The sequence below is a fragment of the Capra hircus genome, chromosome 3, assembly GCF_001704415.2.
Source record: "Capra hircus breed San Clemente chromosome 3, ASM170441v1, whole genome shotgun sequence".
Lineage (NCBI taxonomy): Eukaryota > Metazoa > Chordata > Mammalia > Artiodactyla > Bovidae > Capra > Capra hircus.
Window position 1 is genome coordinate 21929168 of NC_030810.1, and position 21427 is coordinate 21950594.

General features: G+C 40.7%; 1 protein-coding gene across 1 annotated transcript in view; it reads left to right on the forward strand.

Moving 5' to 3' along the window:
• CMPK1 (cytidine/uridine monophosphate kinase 1) overlaps positions 1-8590 on the forward strand; it is a 35779-nt gene extending 27189 nt beyond the window's left edge. The window contains 4 exon segments of the mRNA NM_001314253.1: positions 3969-4121; positions 5420-5496; positions 5731-5827; positions 7488-8590. Of these exon segments, the coding sequence (NP_001301182.1) occupies positions 3969-4121; positions 5420-5496; positions 5731-5827; positions 7488-7529 (369 nt within the window). The 3' untranslated portion in view covers positions 7530-8590.

The following is a 21427-nucleotide window of genomic DNA, read 5'->3' on the forward strand; positions in this document are numbered from 1 at the left end:
ACAAGGAAATGAGAAATTAAATCTTCCCTTTCTTTGAGTAATGGAAAAATTAGAGTATTGAATTTCTTGCTTGTGGAGGGTGGTCATGGTGAGAATGGCAGAACTGGAAATTCTGCTTTCACCTGGGAAGAAATTGGACAGTAGGAAACATTCCCTACCTTGGTGTAGGATCAGCTACAACTCAACATTCATATGTGTGCACTTGACCCTTCCCAGTGTGCAGACGGTCCATCCTCCTTCTGTTTCTGTTTCTCCTTCCTTTTCTCCTCCTCTCCTTCTCCCCCCTCCTCCTTTCTCTTTACTGTTTCCATCCTCTTTACTGTTTCCTTCCTTCCTTCCCCTGTCCCTTCCTCCCATGACCCTCCCATTGTTGCTATTCTCTCAGTTGTGATGTTTCCTTTTCTGGTACATTCATCACCATCTTCAGTGCGAAATGCTGAGACTTAACAGCTATCAGACTGAAATAGGTCCCATCTAAAAACCAGATTCATTGGGTCTACATGACTCTGCACTACATATTCTCAAGATTATAGTCTTTAATAGGTATTTTCACATACAAGAAATGTGAAGGAGAAATGGATAAGTGGGAACAGCAATAAATAGTTGAAAGTTGATGGAAAAGAGATGTATGAGCTTCTGATTGGAACCAGAGAAACTTGAAGAGTGGCTCATTCACACACATTCTTATCTCTTGTCTCAGAGATTAGAGTAACCTGCTACTATTCATAGTAACAAAATCCTCTCCTTATTCTCTGAGTGTAATGCCCTTTCTCTACTTTTATGCCTAGTTGTGAAAGAGTAGTCTATATTTTTTTACTTTTTTTCCGTTTCTGCTCTTCAGCTCTTGGCTCCAAGATTCTATTTCCATTTTCACTTAAACTATTCTGATGTTACCAGTGATCTTCTCTATCAAATCTAGGGGATATTTTTAGTCATTTTTCTTTTAACTTACTGTCTTTTTGAAACTCGTTCCTCCTTTGTTCTCTGTGACACAGTGTCTCTTGATTTTCTTCCTCCTTCAGTGACTGCTATTTCTTAAGTCTCCTTTGATAAGTCTTCTGTAAACCATGATGCTTCTCAGGTTTCATCCTTGGTTCACCTCTTATTTTATACATTTCTTGCTGGATGGTGTTATCCATGCTCAAGGTTTTCCCTGTGCTAATGATACCAACGGAGAAGGCAATGGCACCCCACTCTAGTACTCTTGCCTGGAAAATCCCATGGATGGAGGAGCCTGGTGGGGTGCAGTCCATGGGGTCGCGAAGAGTCGGACACGACTGAGCGACTTCACTTTGACTTTTCACTTTCATGCATTGGAGAAGGAAATGGCAACCCACTCCAGTGTTCTTGCCTAGAGAATCCCAGGGACGGGGGAGTCTGGTGGGCTGCCGTCTCTGGGGTCGCACCGAGTCGGACACGACTGAAGCAACTTAGCAGCAGCAATGATACCAAAATCTGTAACTCTAGCACAAATCTTTTTTTCTGAACTCCAGATCTGTGTTTCTATTAGGCATCCATCTGAGTGTCTCAACGAGTGTCTCAAAATCATCATGCCAAAGGCTGACTGTATCATCTAAAATGTGGTCACCCTTTATTTCCTATCCTGGTTAATGGTTCTGCCATCTACTCAGCTGCCCAGGCCAGCAATCTGGGATCTATCCTTTATTTCCACCTCTTCCTCACTTTCCCAAATCTGTTTAGTGAGTAGATCCTTTCAAGTATCTTTCTCTTTACCCTCTCTTCTATTTAGCATTTTTTCTTTATTACTGCTATCATCTTAATTCAGATCCTTTTTTTTCTTACTTGGACCATCACTAGAGCCTTATCATTAGTCTTTTGCCTTTGATCCATCTTTGTCCCCTGATTCATCCTTTATGGTGTGGTCAGAGTTTTTTATTTTTTATTTTTTAAGGTGATGGGAACATGTTCTTCTTCTGCTTAAAATTTCTCAGTGGTCCTGTATTGTTTGCAGAATAAGAACCAAATGCTTAGTGTGGTACAACAAGTTCTTCACTAATTTTGGCCCTACCTACTTTCTAGTCTAGCTTTACCCTTCTAGTCTAGCTTCTTGGAAGAAAGGCTATGACAAATTTAGATAGCGTATTAAAAAGCAAAGACATCACTTTGCCAACAAAGTCCATATAGTCAAAGCTATGGTTTTTCCAGTAATCATATATGGATGTGAGAGTTGGACCATAAAGAAGGCTGAACAGGAAAGAATTGATGCTTTCAAATTGTGGTGCTGGAGAAGACTCTTTGAGAGTCCCTTGGACAGCAAGGAGATCAAACCAGTCAATCCTAAGGGAAATCAACTCTGAATACTCATTGGAAGAACTGATGCTGAAGCTAAAACTCCAATAGTTGGGCCACATGATGTGAACAGTCAACTCGTTGGAAAAGACCCTGATGCTGGAAAAGATTGAAGGCAAAAGGAGAAGAGGGCGGCAGAGGAAGAGATGGTTGGATGGCATCACCAGTTCAATGGGCATGAACTTGGGCAAACTTGGGAGATGGTGAGGGAGAGGGAGGCCTGGTGTGCTACAGGCCAAGGGGTCTCATGGAGTCAACATGATTTAGCGATTGAAAAAGCAACTTTCTAGTCACATCTCCTGCCACTCTCTACATGCATCCTGAGGTTCACCTCTGCCAGCTTATTTCAGATTCATCAAAGCTGGTATGCTTCCTCATTTCTGAGCCTTTAACATTCAGTTGACACATTCTGGAGTACCTTGATCCCTGCCTGCCTGCCATTTTATTATTTAGAATTCAGCTTCACTGCCATCCCTTCAGTAAAACTCTTTCTGGCGGTTTCACAGGTAGTTTGTGCCGGCTTCTTGGTTTTATCACAGCATCCTTGCATACCTCAGTATAGAACTTAGCACACTGACTTACACATATTTGTTAACCACTGGACTATAAGCCTTCCAGAGGCCATGACCTTGCTCTTCATGTTCCGTGATGGTTAGACCTTGAATGAGTGTATGTTGAGTGAGTAGAGTATCAGTGTGCCTCTTCAGATATCTTCTACTACCATAGTTAGGATAAAATGCTATAGCAGGGACACAAAAGCATTCTGTGAAAGTTTTGTGAATATTGGAGATGCTAGAGGCTAGGATAAAGCCAACCCTAGATAAAGGACTTTACATCCTGACAGCCATTGTTCTTGAGGAACCAGGATTGTTTGAGCACTGAGGGAACTGGTTGTTGGTTTGCTTTAGAATAGAGAGTCCTCTGGAATTTGCCAAAGTCATACATCTGTGCTTATCCCATGGTGGTTGATAATGAAAAGAATTTAGAGATTCAAGATCTGTATCTCCCATTCACAGATTTCCACATTCTACCTGAATTCAGACTTTGGCAGAGGATGGTGAAATAATTTCTTGCTATCTTTCTGAATGTATTGTTTCTCTTGCTACCTGTGTTTTGGGATAGCCAGTGGCATTTAGGTTTAAATTACCTTCAGTTATGGAAAAAAAAAAAGTATTGACTCCTACACTAATAATTAATGCTAACAATCTCTTTATATGTCCAAAGATTTTTGCAGTTGTACTTGAATTACTGCAGAGAATCTGAGTGCCTATAGAAACAGTGTACTTCTTACCATAGCTAAATGACTTGGGAAGAGGAAAAGGAAAGTAGGATATGGGTCTCTAGTGGCTGGAGCAAGAATATTGATTAATGCTTATTTTTCTTTTCTTGCTGTTAATAATTTCATGAAAATAATATATGCTTACTAAATAAAAATTTTAAACTATAGAAAAAAATGTGTGTGTATGTGTATAAAATGGGAAAGGGATACATATCCATAACTCTTGCTGGCTGGAGGCAAACATGTTATTTCCTTTAAATTTTTTTTTCCTGTGTACCCTCCACATTTACAATTTAAAGAATAATAATAAAACATACTCTGCTTAAGAAATTGCATTTTGTTAATGTAGCATTGAATTCACATCTTCCTTTTTTCTTAGGAAATGGATCAGACAATGGCAGCCAATGCTCAGAAGAATAAATTCTTGATTGATGGGTTTCCAAGAAATCAGGACAACCTTCAAGGCTGGAATAAGACCATGGATGGGAAAGCTGATGTATCTTTTGTTTTGTTTTTTGACTGTAATAATGAGGTAATGAAAATCTTCATCTGCCAACATGGGCTTTTAAACAGCTGGTGGTCAACTATTAGAGAAAAAGAAAGTGATTTATTTTACTTCTATTTACATTTTATATTGGCAATAGTATTTTTTGAACTGGTAAGTTGGATGGACAGAACAGCACTGTCTTACTGTTGAATTATTGAAAGCTGTTTGGCATCAGCAACCTTGTGGGCCTAAAATTTGCCTTATTTTCAAAATGACAAGAGCTTGTTTTGTTTTGAATTAAGAATTGACTCATATAATAATATTAGGTAATGAAGCTGCACTGTTACTTCTTGAGTAGACACTATTATCAGAGAGTATCTTGCCTTAGAGTGTTGCTTAGTGGAAAAGAAACACATTTTGGGAAAGTTGGGGAATCTTTCTTTTTTAAAGAAACATCTAAGATAGCTTGATTTGTCTTTTAAGACTGAAATGATACTGAAAAAAGCAGGAAAGAAGACTTTTTCTTTCTGGCACTTCTACATAACATACTCAGACATACTTTTGAATAGCTGAATGAATTTCTTGGAATCCTTTTTTTTTGAGGGAGGGGGAATCATTTAATTAAAAGACCCAACTCTGTTTGACAGCTGTAATATAAACTTTATTAAATTAATGCCAACAGCCTGAAAGAATAAGAATCAGCAGTAGTGCCTTGAAGGAAGTTGACTATTCTTAAGTTGAATTGCAAATGTGCTTGTGGTAGAGAGACTTGCTGCAGCTTTTGAGTTGTTTTAAAACGTAACTCTCTTCTTCCAACCCCCCAAAATATGTTTTCACTTATTCTTCAAAGTTACTTTTAGAATGTTACCACAGCTTTATAACTAAGGAATGTTTATTCACGATTAACAAGGGATACTTTATTCAAATGCAGATATGTTGACTCAAATATTTAGATATTTATGGAATTATTGAAAATAAGCAAAAATGGAACAAAGTTTGAGGCATGTAATTCATACCTAATAAGTTAATAATATATCCTAGGTGGAACCATACACATATAGAGATCATCTTTTTATTGCAGTTTGAAAAAAAAATACACAGGAAAAACTGAGTCATGAATGAATTCTTATTATGCTCTGTACTTATTTAACCTAGTTTATATAAATTGAACCACATGTTTCAACTTTGCATGTTGATTAATGAATTAGACACATTGGGTTTAAGGCAAGGTTTTGTTGGTAATCTCTTCAAACTTTCTTCTCTTTTCAGGTTTAAAAGATTGCCAAAAGACTGCCAAATTAATATCTTTTAAAAAATAACTTTTTATATATTTCTGTTTTTAGATCTGCATTGAACGATGTCTGGAGAGGGGAAAGAGCAGTGGCAGAAGTGATGACAACAGAGAGAGCTTGGAAAAGAGGTACTTTGCGGTTCTTACCCATAGCCACTGTGCCAGTTTGGAACTTGAGTAACAGATTCAACACTTAACACATTTTGGTCCAGAAAAAGAAAATGCCACGCTTAAATATAGAATGGCTTGTCTAAGAAGATGATAAGGGAGGGTGTCATTTGAATTTTATTCTGTATTGTCCCCTGATCTATAACCAGGGAGAGAAGTATACTTAGGACCTTGCAATATCTGGTTCTTTTGCAGAATTCAAACCTATCTTCAGTCAACAAAGCCAATTATTGACTTGTATGAAGAAATGGGGAAAGTCAAGAAAATAGATGCTTCTAAATCTGTTGATGAAGTGAGTACCCCTAGCCTGCCTAAAAGTAAAGTAAAATGTGATTTTGGGCGGGGAGGCAAGCAGTATGCAGGAGAAAAAGAAATACAATGTTATGACAGATTATTTTGGTTTTCAGAACACTGGAGACTGAAGGAAATGCTAAGCTTTTTCTTTTTTTTCTAATTGAAATACGTATGTTTTATTGATTTACAATATTGTGTTAGTTTCAGGTATATTTTTGAATAGAGTCTAAAGTGGGTTTTACAGTTTTGGACTTGTTCTTTGTAAGAAGTAGGTGGTTTATTATTTCCAACTTTTTTTGAGCACTGGAAAATTGGCATCTTCAGAGCTGTGATTTGGACCATGATCATTTTTTAAAAATCTGTAACATGAAATCATCTAGCTGAATCGCCCCAACTGTTTTCACAGATTCTGTTTATTTTTTAGATTAAGTATAGGGTTTAGTACAAAGCAGAAGAAATTCAGTTTCTCTTAAGTTCTAGTGTCTCTGATTCCCTGAATCATCTTCCTCTGAACCTTTTTTTTTTTTTTTTTTTTAATTTGCTTACTTTTGACTCTGTTGGGTCTTAGTTACAGTGCGCAGGATCTTTCATTGGGGCATGCAGCGTCTCTAGCTGTGGTGCATGGCCTCTCTAGTTGGAGTTCATGGGCTCAGTAGCTGCAGTGCACAGCTTAGTTGCCGCATGGCATGTGGGATCTTAGTTCCCCAACCAGGGATCAAACTTGTATCACCTACATTGAAAGGTGGACTCTTAACCCCTGGACCTTTTTTTTTTTTCTGTATATCATATAGTCATTTCTGACTTATTATCTGTGTCCGCTTCCTATAAAGGTGAGGTAATAAAAGCAGAGATATTACTTTGTCAACGAAGGTCCGTTTAGTCAAGGCTATGGTTTTTCCAGTGGTCATGTATGCATGTGAGAGTTGGACTGTGAAGAAAGCTGAGTGCCGAAGAATTGCTGCTTTTGAACTGTGGTATTGAAGAAGACTCTTGAGAGTCCCTTGGACTGCAAGGAGATCCAGCTAGTCCATCCTAAAGGAGATCAGTCTTGGGTGTTCAATGGAGGGACTGATGCTGAAGCTGAAACTCCAATACTTTGGCCACCTCATGCGAAGAGTTGACTCATTGAGAAAGACCCTGATGCTGGGAGGGATTGGTGGCAGGAGGAGAAGCGGACAACAGAGGATGAGATGGCTGGATGGCATCACCGACTCGATGGACATGAGTTTGAGTGAACTCTGGAAGTTGGTGATGGACAGGGAGGCCTGGCATGCTGTGATTCATGGGGTCGCAAAGAGTCAGGCACGACTGAGCAACTGAACTGAACTGAATACATTAGCAGACATAGTGTTTTAGAATCAGAACCAGGAAGATAAGGCACTTTAGTTTACTTTCTATCATGTTGTTGGTAGCCTGTTAAGAAGTTTGTTTTGTCCTAAAAGCACTAATAAAATTGAAGTATCATATTTATAATTTTATATGTATTGTTTATGATATTATACTACTATCTAAAGTAAAGCAGATGAAACTAAGAAATCGTGTGTTTTTTAATGATCCATTTTGAAAATTAATATAAAATTTACTGTTTTATCAGGTACTTAGCCATATGATGTTTTAACTATCTGCTTTTTAAAATTATTATCTTTTTTCCATTTTAGGTTTTTGATGAAGTTGTGAAGATTTTTGACAAAGAAGGCTAACTCTGAACCTGAAAGCATCCTTGAAATCATGCTTGAATATTGCTTTGATAGCTGCTGTCACAACCCCCTTTTAAGGCAATTTTAATGTTTCATAATTATATCTCAGTTAATGACTGGAAAGTATGTAGTAAGACAAATTAAATTTTTTATCTTCAATTAAAAAAAATTTTTTTTTTTTTTTGGTCACGGGAGTAGACAGTGAATTTGAGTCTAACTTCATCTTAGCTATGGTGCTCACAAAACAAAGAAGGGTATTAACTAGTTCTTTGTTTTTATTCAGAAAGAATATCCCTATATAGTTTGTGCCTTTTGTGAGCAAAACTTTTTAGTATGTGTGAATATCCCTCTAGTAATTGCAATATGTTTGAATTAGGGATTCCCCATGTCTTCTTTCCCTTGCAGGTTTTAAATTTCCAACCTGCGTAAGTGAATTTGTGGACCAAATTCCAAAGGAACTTTTTGTGTAGTCAGTTCTTGCACAATGTGTTTGGTAAACAAACTCATAAAATTAAGTCTTAGAAGTGTTTTAGTATTTATCAAATAACTGACTGTTTCCTATAGAAAGGTAAGAAAATTTAGACTTTGTTTTACTGCAGCTTGTACAAAGTTGTGTGACAGGGCATAGTCTTTGCTTCCAGGATTGGGATGGGAGCGCTAGGGGTTCAAAGCCTGGTAGAATTGTCAGCTTTATTCGGATATAAATTTGAGGGTATTGGTCAGGGATCACATCTAATGACATGTGTTCCTTTTGCTCTATTATATAATGTTATTAATGATTAAACTGATCTTAACAAAATTCGTAGCAGTGGAACCTTGAAATGCATGTACTTAGATTTATAAAAGTGATTCGGTTAGTGTTTCAGTAATACTTCAAAATGTTTCTGTTTATTTTTTAGATTAAGTATAGGGTTTAGTACAAAGCAGAAGAAATTTAATGGTTAAATTTTCCATTTGTATTTTATTGTCTTGAATACTTTTTTTCATAGTTGTTTAAGAAGATTTAAAAATCATTGCACTTTGGCCAGAAAAATAATAAATTTATCTTATAAATGTTTGATTCCCTTCCTGGCTACTTTTATTGAGTAAATTTTTTTTTTTTTTTTTTTTTGGGCATCATGTTGAAGAAAAAGGTAGAGAATTTTTAAAGAGCTATACAATCCAAAGGAATTTTCTCTTAAGTTTATTCTTCCTTTAAAAATCTCTGAAAAATTTGTTTTCTCCTTATCTTTTTCTGCCATCACTAATGCAGAGTGGTATCCAAGGTTCTTAATATGAGATTTATTAAAATATTTCTCATTTTCAGCACTTACACTGTTTGGTATATGGAGTTAAATTGGGCAAGGAATTTAGACTTTGTATAATTAGATTTTATATTGAAAGTCATTGGGAATAGTGAGGACAGTTTATGGATGTTCTTATATTGTAATAGGTTTATTATTTCTATTATGAAATTTACTTTATTAATGATGAATTTGCAACATACCATAGAAAACAAAGTATCCATGAGTACTGTAACATAATGACCACTAAAATCTATGTTACGATTACCTTGGTTTCTTGGAAGAGATTGTAAAGAATTCTTATCTACTGATTTAGTCTAGCCAATACTGAGGATTTTATTGGTAGTTCAAACATCTGTAGTCGGAAGCAAGAGTAAAGACTTAAGATTTTTGAGACCATTCCTACTCATATAAGTGAAGAAATCCCCATCTGATGGGAATCTAAATATTTACATTGATATCGTGAAAGCAAACTAAGGTTTTTAAGAAGACTGCTGAGACTAGGTGCTTTACTTCCTTTCATTAAATATCTTTCTGTGGCATTTAAGAACAAAACCCCAGAAACATGGTAATTAAATTACTGAATTATGAGGCTTTGCTTTTCAAGTAGGAAAACATGTTAGCAATATTGAGTTTAGGAGCTGATTGAGATACGTCTGACTTCACTTGTTTGGTCGTTCCCATTTATTAAAGATAGTTATCAAGACCCTTTTGACTTTAAGGATCCCAAAGAAATCCCTGCTGTTTTTTAGAAAAATTAGCAAACATTATTTTCATTCAGTGATACTGGATGTGTATGAATTAGTGAGTAATCCCAATAAATTTTGTGCTATGGCCTTTGCCTTTTGCTGGTTCAGATTTCTATTCTCTCAAGCATATTGAAGATCAAGAAGTATCATATTTAGCATGTGAGTCCTCAAAGGGAAAGCAGAGTTCAGAATCCAAGAGAATTTTCTGCTCTGTGTGTTATGCTTATGTGTCTTGAATTAAACAGAAAGCATGAGTTTATCCTGTTCTTTCAAGACGTAATCCAGATTGAGGCACAAGTAGCCTAATTCATTACTGGCCTGCAATATCAATTGCTGTCTCTTTGAAGGGGAAATTGGCAGCAAGCAACATGTATCAGGATGTAGGTTTTTTTGTGGGCCTATAGCTTTGTCCATGTAATTTAAGAGGTTGCCTGACATTCCAGTGGTCCCTGGAGATAATAGTGGCTGACAGTATTGGCCAGACAAGGTCAGCGTGTTTTCCCTGGAGGTTTGGTGCTTCATCTACAAATATTTACTAATTGCTTGCCTGGAGAATCCCAGGGACGGGGGAACCTAGTGGGCTGCCATCTATGGGGTCACATAGAGTCGGACATGACTGAAGCGACTTAGCAGCAGCAGCAACAGGGCATAGTGCTACAACTTATACTCTGTCTTCCAAGAGTTTTCTGTATGAAACTAAGACTCTGATATGAATAGACCTTCAGAGGTTTTCTGTTGGCTAACTTGTCATTCTTATGTAGCTTATTGCAGTTTTCCATAGCCTGCTTTCATACTTCAGCTTAATTAAGTACTCCTTAATTCTGAACATTTTTTTAAATGAAAGAAAGGAAGTTAATTTATTGTACGCCAAAGGAAAAGGCAAAAATGGTCCTAATCACTTATCCCTTTATTTCTTCATCCCTGATTTCATACTCTCTTGGATTTAAGTCTAATTTCCTTTGAAAAGGTATGGTTATTTTGATTGTGATTTTAATTCTGAACCCTGGCTAAGTTCTGGGGAGAGCTGAAGGAGTAAGTTGAATTTCTGGCTACTGTACTGTGCTCTATGTCAGCCATGTCAGCTGCAGGCTATCACCAGGGCTCAGACTTTTATGGGATCCCTGCCATCTCATTCATTCTTTAAGAGGCTTTTATGACTTTGCCTAAAACCCAGGCGTAAGAGAAGAGTGCTCAATTATTTTGTACTATTGAGGGAGACAAGGGTAATAAATCAGCATTTCTCTAGGTAGTGAGGTTCTTGCAGTCACAGGAAATTGTTTTTTATTTTGTGATACATTTTGAGGTAACTTCATGCAATTTCCTAACATTGGCTTTTGACACCAACTGTTGAGGTCCTTTAATGGACCGGAACCTGGTGGTCCGGAGTCGACCGATAAGAAAGTAAAGGAGAGAGAAAGAGGCTGATATTCCTTGGTTTACGCAGAAAGCCAATAAAGCCCCTGCACGGGGCTTGCTCTGTTCAAGAAGGCCTCAGGCACCCTCTCGATGGGGTGAAGGTGCAGAGCGCCTTCTCAAGAGGGTCTTAGAAGCCCGGGCAGGAAAGTGAACTCAGAGAGCCTCTGCGCTCCAGGGCATCAGCCTGAAAAAGAGAGAGAGGGAGAAAGAGAAAGACAGACACGGGGTCCAGAGCTCTGATGGAGCAAAGGTGTTTTAATCACCATGGTGTGGGCATATATACTGTCTTACAAGGTAGTTATTCTCAGCAAAGATAAAGATTAAAATTCTAGACTTAAAAAACATAGGTGATCCATATTAAAGAGAGAGAAAGCTGTAAACAATCACTTTAACCGTATGGTTCACTAGAAAGAAGAGGGTACTTATCACTGTATAGAAAAACTAATGAAGGAAATGCCTGGATTCTTCAGCCCCTGGGAGAGGCTTGCCTCTCTTCTTAATTCCTGAGTATTCAGTAATTAATAAGGAGCAGAGAATTCCTGACAGATCCAAAACAGCACACAGGAAGCCGGCTGTTAAATGCTTCCTGACAGCCAACCAGAGGAAAAGCAGGTTACTATATCCTAACACTAATGGGAGATAACCCTAAGAAACCTGAAGAGCTGTCTTCTCCACAGTGAAATCAAGCAGTTAAGTAGCATACTGTGGAAATAGTAGATGTATTCGCATTTGGTTGATTAACCACATTTAAATTGAGAACGTAAAATTCAAAAAAAGCCATGTATGGGACTTTTCTGGTGGTCCAGTGGTTAAAGACTGTGTTCCCACTGCAGCGGGTGAGGATTCAACCCCTGGTCAGGAAATAAAATCCTACATGTCGCACCAACCGAAAAAAAAAAAGCCATGTATGTGAGCTTTGGGAAGACTCATATAGTTAGTTTTAAAAGGCTCCCTGGAAGAAATATACTTTCAGTAGCAGCGTCTATGAAATTAAGGGGGGAAAATTGCTACAGTGGACTCAGGATGGACTTCCAAGAAAACTCCTGAATTGGGTAAGTTTCCTTCAGTTTAGTTCAGTTCAGCTCAGTCGTGTCCGACTCTTTGCGACCCCATGAATCACAGCACGCCAGGCCTCCCTGTCCATCACCAACTCCCGGAGTTCACTCAGACTCATGTCCATCGAGTCAGTAATGCCATCCAGCCATCTCATCCTCTGTCGTCCCCTTCTCCTCCTGCCCCCAATCCCTCCCAGCATCAGAGTCTTTTCCAATGAGTCAGCTCTTCTCATGAGGTGGCCAGAGTACTGGAGTTTCAGCTTTAGCATCATTCCTTCCAAAGAAATCCCAGGGCTGATCTCCTTCAGAATGGACTGGTTGGATCTCCTTGCAGTCCAAGGGACTCTCAAGAGTCTCCAGCACCACAGTTCAAAAGCATCAGTTCTTCAGTGCTCAGCCTTCACAGTCCGACTCACATCCATACATGACTACTGGAAAAACCATAGCCTTGACTAGACGGACCTTAGTTGGCAAAGTAATGTCTCTGCTTTTGAATATGCTGTCTAGGTTGGTCATAACTTTTCTTCCAAGGAGTAAGCGTCTTTTAATTTCATGGCTGCAGTCACCATCTGCAGTGATTTTGGAGCCCAAAAAAATAAAGTCTGAGACTGTTTCCACTGTTTCCCCATTGATTTCCCATGAAGTGATGGGACCGGATGCCATGATCTTCGTTTTCTGAACGTTGAGCTTTAAGGCAACTTTTTCACTCTCCACTTTTACTTTCATCAAGAGGCTTTTTAGTTCCTCTTCACTTTCTGCCATAAGGGTGGTTTCCTTAGTAGTGGGTAAATCCTTGCAACCCTTTGGGGACTACAAGTAGAACTGGCCATCCCACAGCCAGAAACCAAGTTAAAACAGTGGTATCAAAAAACCCCTGGCCGCAAGGGCTTCCTGAGCCAGAGGGGAAAGACATCGAATCCGTCCAGCAGTTAGTGCTGAAAACCACAAAGCTGTTGAGCATGGCTCACCCTAGGTTGTTTATTAGTTTTATAAAGAAGCATTTTCATAAGTGGCTCCAAAGCAGCTGCCAGAACTTGGCCAGAGTACCTATGAGCATTACAGAGCTGCATCAAAATGGCTTTGTCAAAATATGCAGACAAGCACAACTATCATCCTATCCTCATCTGGGATGGTGGTCAAAATGAACACATTATTTACATTATTTGAGGGGGAACATGCTAAAGTTTCATGGGTAACTTTTAGATTGAGTTAATATTCCCACATCAAGATGACCAGGTTAAAACAGTGGTATCAAAAAACCCCTGGCGTCAGATGCTGCGTCAGAATGTCTTTGTCATATTCAGTATCAAACGTGGTTGAGCAGAGACTGTATCTGTATTCCTCCCTCTGTTTAGGGCCTTTATCTAGGTCTGGTTAAATACTGTTTAGAGAGGGAGCTGACTTGAGGCTGCTGTTACTGTGTGCTAATGGAGGATTCACAAATTTAGAGGATGGGCTAGGAAGAGGGTCAGGAGAATAAAACCATTCATATAGAGAACTGGAGTTGATTGAGCCCTGTGCCAGGAGAAATATCAATAACCTCAGATATGCAGATGACACCACCCTTATGGCAAAAAGCAAAGAAGAACTAAAGAGCCTCTTGATGAAAGTGAAAGAGGAGAGTGAAAAAGTTGGCTCAAAACGCAACATTCAGAAAACAAAGATCATGGCATTTGGTCCCATCACTTCAAGGCAAATAGATGGGGAAACAGTGGCTGACTTTATTTTTCTGGGCTCCAAAATCACTGCAGATGGTGATTGCAGCCATGAAATTAAAAGATGGTTACTCCTTGGAAGGAAAGTTATGACCAACCTAGACAGCATATTCCAAAGCAGAGACATTACTTTGTCAACAAAGGTCGGTCTAGTCAAGGCTATGGTTTTTCCAGTAGTCATGTATGGATGTCAGAGTTGGACTATAAAGAAAGCTGAGCGCTGAAGAATTGATGCTTTTGAACTGTGGTTTTGGAGAAGACTTGAGAGTCCCTTGGACTGCAAGGAGATCCAACTAGTCCATTCTAAAGGAGATCAGTCCTGGGTGTTCATTGGTAGGATTGATATTGAAGCTGAAACTCCAATACTTTGGCCACCTGATGCAAAGAGCTAACTCATTGGGAAAGACCCTGATGCTTGGAAAGATAGAGGGCAGGAGGAAAAGGGAACGACAGGATGAGATGGTTGGATGGCATCACCGACTCGATGGACATAGGTTTGGGTAGACTCCGGGAGTTGGTGATGGACAGGGAGGCCTGGTGTGCTGCAGTTCATGGAGTTGCAAAGGGTTGGACACGACTGAGTGAGTGAACTGAACTGAACTACTTCGTACATGTTGGCTTTTGCAGGAACTTACTTATTCCACCCATAATCACTCCTACCAACAACCAATTCTTAATCTGTCAAGCAGTCTTCCTGATCATAAATCTCATTCCCGCTCCTCTCCATGAGTATTCTGTTAATGAAAATGGGTTTCAGCTGTTAAGGTGATGCCTTTAACACCATCTGTCTATTTACTTTTAACTTGTGGTTTGAGTAATTTCATGATATTTCTGAGTTTAGATTGTGTCTTTGACTTAAGAAAGCAGCCATTTTATAGTCATCAGCTAAATCATTCGTTTATATGATAATACACAAATTATGGCCAGTTGCTGAAATAACAGATGCAATAGGAGGCATTATTACAGTGTCTGATCACATTCATGCCAGTGTCTGCCATCTTCATTGAGTTAATTGATCACATAGCAAGCCAAATTTCAGAGATGCTAGCCCTGTGACTGAGATCAGAGAGTCGGTTAAAAATTTGGTTGTCCATTCCTTCAAAATATCTTTGAGGCAGACTTGTTAGGAATACAGTATACAACCCCTGGTTTCTAAACTGTGTTCTGTTTCTGTAGAGTGCTTTTAATTATGGAAAACCTTTTTACCTCTGATCTAATTTTGTCTTCCCAACAAGGCAGGTTGCGATGATTCACTTACCAACCTGTTTCATGGGTGATTAAACTGAGATCTCAGGAGCCCAAGTCAGTTGCCCCATGATCTTTACAGCTTGATAGTTGTGAGTCTGGAGCTGGAGCCCAGACCTCTGGACCTTGTCCCATCTGCTTCCTGTCTCTCTAGTAGTCCCTGCTGCCCTGTTCTTAAGCCCAGTTTTGAAGTGTGACTCTAGTAGCTTACCAGACTTCCTCTGTCACTAGCCCATTACCCTCATTTATCTTCTCTATTGCGCATATGCACAGTTTATGAAGTTTTCTCGGTGTGCTTCCTGTCGATCTACGCTAGATGATAAGCGCCAGGAGAGCAGAAAGCTTGTCTGCCTTGTCATCTCTCTTTTCCAGGACCTGCACATTGTTGTCACTCAATAATTGTACCTTATATAATAGTTCTTGATAAGTGGGGTCTTTGGGAAAGAAGTCTCTAAAAGGTCTTAGTTGTATTTCTCTATTCTCTTAACTAACTTGGCACAGAGTATATTCTTAATAGATTTTATTATTAATACATTTTATTGGTATTGAAAGAAAGAAAGTCTCTTCCTCAATGCCCCCTGCCTCCAATTACTTAGAAGCCGAATTAGGCCTAGAATCAGCTCCCATTGCTTAACACCAGTATGCTATTATCCCCGTCGTTACTATCAAGGACTTGGAAAAGCAAGCGATTCATCTTGTGATGCACCAGAACCTATACTTTTTAGTAGATTTCATTCATGTGCTTCAATTTTAGTCAATGTCTTTTAAACCTTTTCTTTTTTTTTAACCAATGCTGGGCTTCCCTGATGGCTCAGTGCCAGTACAGGAGATATGGGTTCCATCCCTGGTCTGGGAAGATCCCGCATGCCAAGGAGCAACCAAGCCCATGTGCCACAGCTGCTGAGCCTGTGCTCCAAAGTCCAGGAACCACAACTACTCAGCCCTTGTGCTGCAACTCCTGGAGCCCACGTGCCCTAGAGCCTGTGCTTAGCAACAAGAGAAGCCACATCAGTGAGCAGTTCACTCATCACAACTAGAGAGTAGCCCCTGCTTGCCGCAACTAGAGAAAAGCCTGTGCAGCGTGAGATCAGAGAGCATGTTCTAGCATGAAGACCTAGAACAGCCAATAAATTAATAAAGTTATAAATAAAACTCTTGAAAAAAAGAAGAAAACAATGCCTCAGACTCCAGAAATTCTGATTTAAGGGTTCCCCAGGTGAATCTAAACCAGTGGTTCTCAAACTTTCAAATGTATCAGAAGCATTTGGAAGGATTGTTAAACCCAGATTGCTGGCCCACACCCAGAGTTTCTGTGGTTCAGTCTATTTGAGGTATGGTCCAAGAATTTGTATTTCTTTTAAAGTTCCAGGTGATGCTGGTACAGGTACTCTGAGAACCACTGTGCTAAACAGTGGCCAGAGGCGATACTGGAAATTCCCAGCCTTGCTTCTTTACAGGCAAGGGACTACATGTTCTTGGTCTTTGTTTCTGTAATGCCTAGCATGGTGCTCAATGCGTGATGAATTGACAAACTGATAACAACCTTAATGGAAGCTTACAGATCAAACATTTGCCTAGCCTGCCATTCCTGAAGCTCATGGGTTTAGGGGAGAGAAATACTTTGAGAAAATCACAAGTGGCCCCCCACTAAAGAAGTTGTCAAATGAACGCCAACTTGACATAGTGGAGCTGCCTTCCTCTCACTTAGCAGCTATCACTGTCTTGAAAGTTCAGGTGAGCCCAGGAGGCCTCTGTCACTTTCTTTAGCCTAGAGAAAACTGGAGTAGCTATGTTTAGTGTGGGCTTGCGGGCAGAGCAAGGGCACCAGAAGCAACGTAAGGAAGACTTTTGAAAGTCAGAGCCACCCAGCAGTTAACTGATCTGCTTGAGAATTTAATGAGTTTCCCATCACTGGAGGAAGCAGAGCCTAGGAGCCTGCTCTGCAGGATGCTTTAGATTCTTCTAGCCCAGCAATTTATTCGCAGACCATCCTGTTCAAGTTGTAATCTCAGTCTGAAGTCCACCTGAACCCCAGCCACATTCTCTGATCTCTCCTGAAACCCAGGACACAGAACAGCTCTCTGTGCATAGAAGTGGGGAGGAGAGACTGAGAAATGAGACTCTGCCTTCATATAAGAACTCAAATAAAGAGAAGTTGCCTTCAACTTCTATTTCTGCCTCCTAGGGCCCCTTCCCAGCACCTGGGATAGGTACTCAATGAAGTTTGCTAATGGTAATACTGCTGGTGGTCAGGAGGTAGGTACCTGGTTTGCACTGGAGGAGAGAAGTGTGTTCCAAGAGAGGGAAAGAAACAGCACTAGCGAAAGGGTGGCAGTGAGACTGCTTGAGGGGCGGGGGAGACCGTGTTCCAAACAACAGGAGATGGGAATATGCAAAGAGAAGGCAGGGAAATAACAATGAACAAACCATAAAAAAACTAAAAGAATATAGAGTTGTCCTGTGTCTGTTTAGCTGCATCCAGACCAGAACCTGGATAGCTGCTAGGCTGGATGAGCTGGTGTGACAAACGCTTCTCAGATTTTGGAGGCTGTACTTTTCCTCCCCTCACCCCTCCTCTTTATTCTTCTCTTTCTCCTCCTCACTGTAAGCTGTCCCTTGAGTTCTATTCTGAACTCTTAATGGTTTTTCCATCTCGCTGGGGACAGTGTGCAAACCCTCCTTGGCTTGGCCTGGGTTGGGGCTGGGCCCAATGCCGACTCAGGCAAGCCGGAGAGAGGAGGTGGCTCCCAGCAATAAGCAACCCACAGAATTGTGTCTGTTATTTAAGAAAAAGTTTCTGGGTTTTCGGCTAATTGCAAAAATACATAATGGATGCTTTTCGCATCTGCTAGTTATTCTCAAACAGGCCTGCATCCAAGAGCAAACTTTAAACAAACAATAAGATTATGGAGCTTAACTATTTCAATGTGTGACAGAAAAGAAAGCCAAGGCCCCAAAATTTGCGTTAACACACATGCTCTCAGACATGAGCAATGGGACAACAGATACATATACAAGTATACAGATGCACAACCTCGCAACAGTGCACACAAATGCATGCGTGGGTACTAGCACATACATGCCTGCAAAACTCAGAACATGCGCCAGTCACAGGCACCAACACACATGCTCAGACACACAGACAAACGCACTTGCATGCACTCATACGGGCTTCCTTGGCAACTCAGATGCAGTGCAGGAGAGCCAGGTTCGATCCCTGGGTCGGGAATATCCCCTGGAGAAGAGCAAGGCCACCCACTATAGTATTCTTCCCTGGAGAATTCCATGGACAGAGGAGCCTGGCGGACTATATAGTCCATGGGTTGCAAAGAGTCATGTATACACCTACACAGTTGGGCAACACAAGCACACAGACACACAACCCCAGATACTAGTGCAACAGGCGGCCTTCCAAGGTGGGTGAGTGGGTCCTCCCTGTCCAGAGGTAAGTGAAATACTCAGCTGGGCACCGGCTATGCCTGGGTTATCAGGTGTAGTTATTCAGTGTGGCCACCAAGGGGCACCCAGGATCCATACTGCATCTGCTTTTTTAGCTGGTAGTGTCCCCAGTCAGGTTTTTCTATACCTACAAGCCTGCACCTTCCTGTATTCATTCTCACCTTGTCCCTGTCTCAAACCATGGAAACAAGCACATGTCTCCTTCCCTCCTCCCTCCTAGCTGAATGCATACTTCAGAACCCCTGCACAGTCCTCAGAGTGCTCTTTGGAGAATTGGATCTGTCAGGTCTTGATCATAATGTGACCTCTATCAAAACTTCTCTCCCAGGAGCACCTGTCAAATCCCACCTACTTTTCAAAGTCTACTTCAGCATCTCCCTGTGTAGGACAGCCAAAGTTAACCATGTGTGTTAAAATAACTGAATGGATGAGTTAATGCCCCGCTCACACCTGACTCCGCCTCTTCCACTGACATCAGCTGGAGAGGTCGCTCACCGTCTAGCACCTGCTTTTCGTGTGCTTTTATGGAACGGATCCCAGCATCAAAATGCAGTGAAGGCAGAAAGAACCCAGATGTCATGAAGTCAACCCTTTCCGGCACCCCTTGACAGGTAACTACCCTAGTAATAGAACTTACCCTTCCCTGAGCAGCCCCCCTCACTGGGTCTAGAAAGTTCCTCTGTGTTCTTCCTTAATAAACATTCTCAGTGCTCTTTCTTCATAACAGGGGCTATGGCAGGCTCCAGACAGACTGGGATTTTGCCTTTCAATGAATTAGCAGTCTCAGTTCAGTTCAGTCGCTCAGCTGTGTCTGACTCTTTCCAACCCCATGGACTGCAGCATGCCAGGCTTCCCTGTCCATCACCAACTCCCGGAGCTTACTCAAACTCATGTCCATCGAATTGGTGATGCCATCCAACCATCTCATCCTCTGTTGTCCCCTTCTCCTGCTTTCAATCTTCCCCAGCATCAGGGTCTTTTTCAATGAGTCAGTTCTTTGCAGATGGCCAAAGTACTGAAGTTTCAGCTTCAACATCAGTCCTTCCAATGAATATTCAGGACTGATTTCCTTTAGGATGGACTGGCTGGATCTCCTTGCAGTCCAAGGGACTCTCAAGAGTCTTCTCCAACACCACAGTTCAAAAGCATCAATTTTTCAGTGCTCAGCTTTCTTTATAGTCCAACTCTCACATCCATACATGACTACTGGAAAAACCATAGCTTTGACTAGACGGACTTTTGTTGGCAAAGTAGTGTCTCTGCTTTTTAATATGCTGTCTAGGTTTGTCATAGCTTTTCTTCCAAGGAGTAAGCATCTTTTAATTTCATGGCTGCAGTTACCATCTGCAGTGATTTTGGAGCCCCCCAAAGTAAAGTCTGTCACTGTTTCCATTGTTTCCCCATCTATTTGCCATGAAGTGATGGGACTGGATGCCATGATCTTAGTTTTCTGAATGTTGCGTTTTGAGCCAACTTTTTCGCTCTCCTCTTTCACTTTCACCAAGAGGCTCTTTAGTTCTTCTTCACTTTCTGCCATAAAGGTGGTGTCATCTGCATTTCTGAGGTTACTGATATTTCTCCTGGCAGTCTTGATTCCAGCTTGTGCTTCATCCAGTCCAACATTTCTCATGATGTACTCTGCATTTAAGTTAAACAAGCAGGGTGATACTATACAGCCTTGATGTATTCCTTTCCCAAGTTGGAACCAGTGTGTTTTTCCATGTCCAGTTCTAGTGATGGCTTTAGTCAGTACAGTATGAGGCATGCAATAGTACAGTAAGAACGAAGTACAGGAGAAGATGTAATAAACTTTCCAGAGGCATGAGGTGGGGAGTCGGGGAAATATTTACAGAGGGAGTGAGAGCTGAACTGAGACTCACAGAACGAATAAGAACACTCATCATAGTTCTGTTTATTGAATGTTTACTGTTCATGACTGCTCATCTTCACAGAGGTGAAATTCTAATTCTAGCCCAGGTCTGCCTAGCTGCAGTCTGAGAGCCTGTGGGCTAAAACACCTCTTAGAACATAAATAAACTAAGAGTTTGGGGGAGGCAGGGAAGGGAAAGTCATGCCAGATGTCTTCGTTTTTTATTGCTGCCTAATAAATCATCGCAAGCTTGGTGGGTTTAAATGTCACCCACTTGTCACCTCGCAGTTGTATAGGTAAGAAATCTGGGTTCTCTGCTCACAGTATCACAAAGCTGAAATCAAGGTTTCATTTGGAGGATCAGGAAATAATCCACTTCGAGGCTTCTCACTGTTGGCCAAAGTCAGTTGTAGGACTGAGATTCCTGTTTTCTTGACGACCGTTAGTCATGGGACCCACTTAGGGCTAGAGGCTGTGCTCAGGTCCTTTCCACGCGCCCCCTCCATTTTCCAGTCAAGAAAGACATAATCTTCCTCATGCTTCAAACTCCTGACTTCCTCTTCTGTCACCTGCTGGCCTGTCGTCTTTAATGCTTTATTTATAGATGCATCCCAAAACTTAGAAACTAATAAACTGCTTTGCATGTAGTTGTGCTAGCATCATTCATTGAAGAGGTAGTAATTCCTGGGATGCGTATTCTTTCTTATACCACTTTTTCCCTTCAGATTCCTAACTGCCCCTTAGCTCTCCCGCATACTTATCCAGTCTCTCTTTCGCCCAGTTCCCCTCCCTCCCCAGAGACTTCCTTCCAAGGCCTTCTAGTCCCTTGCCCTGTCGTGCTGTGCTAGTGTCCAAGCCTGCTGGATATCTTTCACTTCCTTTCACAGCCTTCCATGTGGAGTCCACCCCTTTCTGAAACATGGTTTCTTCTTTCATGGTTTATGTCCACGTTTGTCTAGAGCACATCCTCTAAGTAACCCTGAGGAAGGGTGCATAGGACATAAACATTCTGAATCCTGGCATCTCTCTCTGTGTCTTTACTATATCTGTATACTTGATGGTTCATACGACTCTATTCCTTCAGCACTTGGAGGTATTTCTCCACTAAC